Source organism: Lagenorhynchus albirostris, chromosome 1, assembly GCF_949774975.1.
Source record: "Lagenorhynchus albirostris chromosome 1, mLagAlb1.1, whole genome shotgun sequence".
In the NCBI taxonomy this organism is placed as follows: domain Eukaryota; kingdom Metazoa; phylum Chordata; class Mammalia; order Artiodactyla; family Delphinidae; genus Lagenorhynchus; species Lagenorhynchus albirostris.
In genome coordinates, this window is record NC_083095.1 from 116,758,478 (window position 1) to 116,764,477 (window position 6,000).

General features: G+C 46.2%; 1 protein-coding gene across 2 annotated transcripts in view; it reads right to left on the reverse strand.

Moving 5' to 3' along the window:
- The window catches only part of ALDH1A2 (aldehyde dehydrogenase 1 family member A2), a 96,878-nt gene extending 91,931 nt beyond the window's left edge, over positions 1–4,947 (reverse strand). Inside the window, exon 1 of one of the 2 annotated variants that reach the window (XM_060150838.1) lies at positions 4,039–4,947. In XM_060150838.1, coding sequence (XP_060006821.1) covers positions 4,039–4,155 — 117 coding nt within the window. In that variant the 5' untranslated portion in view covers positions 4,156–4,947. Of the gene's footprint in view, positions 1–3,685; positions 3,882–4,038 lie in introns of those variants that run through there. The other variant, XM_060150847.1, reaches the window with a different exon arrangement.
- Between the last annotated feature and the right edge of the window lie 1,053 nt (positions 4,948–6,000).

The window sequence follows — 6,000 nt, forward strand, 5'->3', positions numbered from 1 at the left end:
GTTCATATTCTCTCCATGTTTGCAACAGAAACAATATACAAAAATAAAGATTTAAAACTCTTTCTCTCTCAAAAAAAAGTATGTGACTGTTAGGAAAAGTAAAGTGTATGGTGAAGAAACCTCTTATCAATTTTTTATAAGTCAAGGCCAAGGTCTTCCTTATCAATTATTCTTACTTCTTCCTACTCTGTCTCCTTCAAAAGGTTTTGCAAGGATCAAATAAGATACATATGAAAGTGCTAGGTAAGCCATTAGGTCCCATACACAATGTAAGTGGCATTATAAGTATTATCATTATTGTTATTATTACATTGATCAACTGAATTACTGCCATACTGGTAACCAAATTTTGGCATTCCATCTTTCTAAAAAGACCTTAAGCTCCTAGGAGGCCCATGCTTCCTCAGCCCAACCAGCTTAACGAAAAGCACTGTTGTTAGGAAGATGCCACTTAAAAATCCTTCGAACTGAACTGAAATTGATCCCAGAAAACAGTAGGTGTTCAATAAAAGGTTGTTAAATGAATAAATAAAAGAATAAATGGTAGTTACCCAATGCACATTAGCTCTAATTTTCAGTTAATTGCCTTTTATTTTTTTTTCTTCTAGTTTAGTGGGTCAGCTCTCCATTACCCCCTTCTTCCCTATGTCTTAGCTCCTCACAGTATCAAATGCTAGAGGAAAACAAAATCCTTTATGTTAGTGTTAGTTATGGGCATAAACTAACAGAGAGATCAACAGAGTGATCAACAGAGAGACAGCACAATGCATGTGTGTATAGGGGGTGGGGGGAGGAGGGACTAGTAGAGTCAGAAAAGATGATAGAGACAATAGAGAAGGTAGGGGTGGGATAAAGTCGGTAAGTTTTCAAAGATCTTCTGGGAATCTGGAAGAGATCTCCCCTGTAGTTAGGGGCAGTCAGCAAAGAGCAAGCCTTGATTTTATAGTATGTGTACTCCTATAATATATTCAGATATACAAAAATTTAAAAACCAGACTGATAAAATAGGAACAACTCAGAAAATCTTTAATTCATAAAAGCACAGCTAAAAACAGTAACACTCCTGTGCTAGCTGTTAAGCAGTCTCCTTAGGATACAAAGAGGAGAGTGCACATTCTCCCGGCCCCAAAGTGGTCCCCTCGCTACTTGATGTTGGTGGAGTTATCAGTCTTTCTTGACTAAGGCAGTCTGCAGTTTTTTGTTTTGTTTTGTTTAAACATATTATTTAAAAAAAGAATCACTTTTAAAACTTGGGGTCTAGCTTGCTGTATTAGGAAAATAAAAATAGATATATTCCAAAAAATGATATTGCTATTGATGATCAGTTCTAAATGGGTGTTGGAACTTCAGAGAGGAAGGCTTATTTGAAAAACTAAATGTAATTGCCCGAGAGTCAATACAAAACCACGAGTTCAGCCCTTTCAGCGTTCTTTGGGATTGAACTTTAATTTTGGAGCATTTCCATGGACGGACAATAGCAGTAACTTTTATTTCTTATGATCTCCCCTATTCCCCTTTTATAAAAAATGTAAAATACTTTTAGAAGAAGAAAGAAAATGGTGAAAAAATACAGAAAAATACAACATCACAAGTGCAAAGTTTTCTGAATGCATGCTACTTGAAATACTCAAAGTATCACCACTTACATAAAAGTAGTGACTTTATACTGGTCCTCAAGTCATATTTTAAAGTCCTGTCATTATATATCCTTCACTAAAGAGTTTTTATTTAACAAGACAAAAATTATTAAGGATCCATCTGTATTTGTCTTGTACCATTTTCTGACACAAATAACTGTATTTCTTTCCTACATGTTATTCAACAATCACGCTAGCATAATAATGTTTTAGCTATTACCCTTTTTAAAATTCCTAATGAATGTGGTATCACTGCTCTAAAGGACTGTGCACTGTACCTTCTTCATTCTTCTGCTTAAACTCACTAATATAATTTCATGATCATAAGTGAATTTTTTTAAACTCTCCATTAATCTTACTTTCCTTTTAAGTAAAAAAAAATCATTACCCATTACCCTCAGCTACCAAAAGAGCAGCTTCTGCTCTTCATGTTAAAGATGCTGCTTGCCCATGCCGCTTGTCTCAGAAAATTCAGAAGTCTCACTAAAGAGCTGAGGAGGAAAACTGCTGGGAATGTTCGCAGATACCTGATTTTACAAGGTTTTGTGAAAAGAGCTTGCCTTTAGATTAGTAATACTCAGTGTTTACGAGGGTTGTTTGCCAAGCCTAAAATAAGGTGCCTCCTCCCCACAAATTAAAGAATCAAGTTACAATCCATTATTTCATTTTTGATTGTTTTTCTTTGTAATAAGTGGGAAAGTGGATACTGGATAAAAGTCTCCCCTGAGCTAAAAGACTCCACATTAAAGGCTTCAATTAGCTATAAATCAGTTGTCTTTCCTACTGGGGAAGAACAAGAGAAAAAAAGAGAGCGAGGGTTGTCAGAGTAAAAGAGAACTGGAAGAGTTTCAAAATTAAATTCCTAGATACCTAAAACTCCTTTCAGGGGCTGTGAGGAAAATCCAATCCAAAGTAAGACTAAAATCAAACCCTCCCAAATCTGAAGTCCTCTCTCCAGCATAGCTCTTGCCTCCTAAGACCTTTAAAGAGAGCCTGAAGAGGTTAGGGACCCTCATAAAACAAAACTCTTTTGCTGCATGCTTTCCCTGCTTGTTCCTAAACCCGGAGAATTGCCACACATTGGCACCATTGTTATGCAAACAATGCCTAAATGGTTGTAACCATTAACGACCTCTCCTTAAAATGGCTTTCAAGAATTTGTCACACCATCTAAAAAGCTAACAGGTACATTAAATCCATCTAAGTTGGCATTCAAAACACAAGTCACCCTGATTTTCATCCTAAAACTTAGCAGGTAAAATTTCAATATTCCGATGGATTTTTTATAAATTTCACTTTCAACCCTTAAGCCAAAACCAAACTATTTACTTCTGGACAAAATTTAGTTTATCTCGTAATAAGCATGATGGAAAACAACTTTAACCGTGTGTGTGCAGTATGTGTTTAAGTTGACTGGGCGATGTCTGTAGTAGAAATCAACTAAAAGGAATAGAAAATCAAACAGGACAACTGTAAAAGGAACTCCAAGAAACATTATTTTAAATCGCATCTATTTCTCTCTCTCTCCCACCCCAATGCCATAACATAACCGCACCCCCCCCCACCGTGTGTGTAATCAATGCATTTTTTTCCATGTCGAATTTGTGGGAAGTAAATTCTATTTACATTAAGGTAGCGAACTCATTTCCTTTTTATGTTGTGGTGCAACAAAAAATTCCTGCTTGGTCAACCCGAGATGTCAGAGTTCATTATAAAAAGTAATTTTTTTTTTCAGTTCAAAAGCGAACCCGTTAATTTGCACGAATTTAAAGACTTCTCAAGTTTTCCAGGAAAACTGCCACTGCCTACAGAATTCGAATGAAATGCTGACATCGGATCTACTGTACTCAGCAGCCAGGTTTCCATGAAATCTGCAAAGGCGGCCAGAGTGCTGCGTGCCGGACGATCCTACGCGAAAGCCACTCGCGGCGCACCGTGCGGACTGCCGAGGACCCGAGCGCGGCCAGCAGCCCTGCGGCCCCTGAAGGTGGACGGCCAAGAAGAGACGGCCAGGCTGCGTAGCCGACCTGGCGGGGAACCCTTCTTACCCCTTTGAGGAGTGGAAGCGGTGCCGACGCCTTCCCTGCAGCAGTCGGGACGCTGAGAATCCGACCAGAAGGCAGCGGCAAATGCGGTTTGGGAAGGAGCCGTTGACGGCGACCCTCAGCGCCGCGCGGCAGGCTGGGGCGAGTTCCCGACGCGTCCCAAGATCCCAGCAGGACTTCAGAAGCCCCAACGCCGAGGATGGGGTGTTGTCCCTCTGCTGCGCGGGGACGACACACTGGCCCGGGAGACCCGGGCCCCAGACCCCGTCACGCCACCCTCTCCCCCTAACAGACCATGGAGAGGAAGGAAGGTTCTAGAAAGTCTCCGTGGACGGCAGACCCTCTCGGCGCCTTACCTTGGTGTACTTGATCTCGAGGTTGGGCGTGGGCGACGGCAGGAGGTGCAGGGACGCCATGAGGGCGGCGGGGTCGGCCTTCACCTCGCCGGGCATCTCGATCTTACTGGAAGTCATGAAGGCGGGCCGAGGTCTCGCTCACCCGCGGCGTGGTTTGTGCGGGATGTGCGCTCGGTCCGCGAGCCAGGGGCGCGCTCGCCTGTATATAGGCAGGTGTCAAGCTGGGGCTCTTCTTATTGGACGTGAGGGCCGAGGCGCGGGGGGCTGGTCCATCCTACCTAGGACGCCCCGGCTCAGCCCCGATTTACATAAAGCCCGCCGCCGGAGCAGCGCGGCTCGGACGCTTGGGGCCCACGGTCAAGTGCGCCTGCCGTACCCCTGGCCCCCCTGGCCGCAGGGACCGGCCTACGCCCACGCGGCCGCCGCAGTCCTCGACGGCGGGAGCGCAAACCTGCGCCCTGCGCCGCGACCGCGCGGGTCTCAGCTGGGTGGACTGGCCTCGCTCCGGCCGGGGCAGTGTCAGCGGAAAGCACACCTTGGTGGATATGGGGCGCGGGTCCCGGAAGCAGAGCGGGGTCTGGCGGGGGACCCGAGCGGCCCGGTGCGGACGCGGCCCCGAGAGCGGGTCGCGGTGTCGGCGGGAGAAGCCTGGGGCGCTGAGGGGGCCCGGCAAAGGATGGGGCGAGCGAAGCTGCAGCGGACGCGGAGATCCCCTACCGCCCGGCGCCCGCGGAAGCCCGTCTCCCCTTCTCTCCCGGGGACCCGCGGGACACCCTCCGCTCTCCTTCCCCGGGCATGTGCGCCCGGCCCTCCGCAGCGACCCCAGTCCCCGCGCACACGCACTTCCCGAAACGCGGGCTGAAGCGCGCAGTGGCCACAGGGTAGGGTACGAGTAGTGATGGGCGCGAGTCTCTCGCCCCACACTCAAAATAAGTATCCCCGCGAGCCTGTCGACGCCGCGCGGCCCTCGCCAGGACTCTCCCGCCCAGCTGCTGCCCTCTGCTGGCCGGGACCACCCCGGGCGGTTTGGGCTGCGCTGGGAGGATGGAGCCTTGGTCCTGGTACGCTCTGGGGAATTGCAAGTTGCACTGACCCCTCTGGTCTTTCTCGCATCCCTCTTTCCAGCCCGTACTCTCCTCGCCCCCAAACACATAAGGACACACCAGTTTTGCTTTTCTGTTGTTCTTCACGCTAACAGCTATCATCCCGCCAGACACTGGGCTTCTCACTTAATTGCCCCTTTGGGGTTGAGCTCCCATACCTATACCCCCCCTAATTTAAGCGTTTCTGTAGCTCTAACAGATCTTCTAGTTTGTGGGACGCTAGAGGTCAGTATGTAGGTCTACGTCAAGAACACAGACACCCCATGTCAGAATGGGCTTTGGGCTCCATGCGCTAAATCTGGGGTCCAGATAAAAAGACCTTGATAGGTCGCTTCCCTTCCTAACTCTCAATGTAAGCCTGGTGGAGGCCTACTGATTCTTTGGATGTTAAGTGTCAGCCAGAAAAGATCCTGCCTTAGATACTTTCAGTAACTAAAACTGCCCTATGCTCATTGCTTGGATACTAAACAACAGTAGAAATAGACCTAAATATTTCATTTTAGTATTAAGTCTAAAGAAATAACTTTCAGCCTCTCAGAACCCAGAGTATCTACACAAGGTTACCAGAGTGAATTGGGTTTTTGTTTTGTTTTGTTTTGGTTTTTCTTGAGAAACTAGGAACCTTAGCTTAGGCAGTTACAAGATTTCAATTCACAGGGGATCTCTATGGCCAAAAATTATGCCTTAATATGTTCATGAAATAGATGAAAACCTTATAGGGTTAGAGATACAACTGAGAGATAAAAAGTAAGGTTAGGTGAGGAGAGGGAGAAGTCTATAGCAAGGGAAATCAGTGATGCTTGTGGAACAATTCTACAAACATGCTTGCACCTTCCAATGCAAGGCAAGGTGCTAGAGA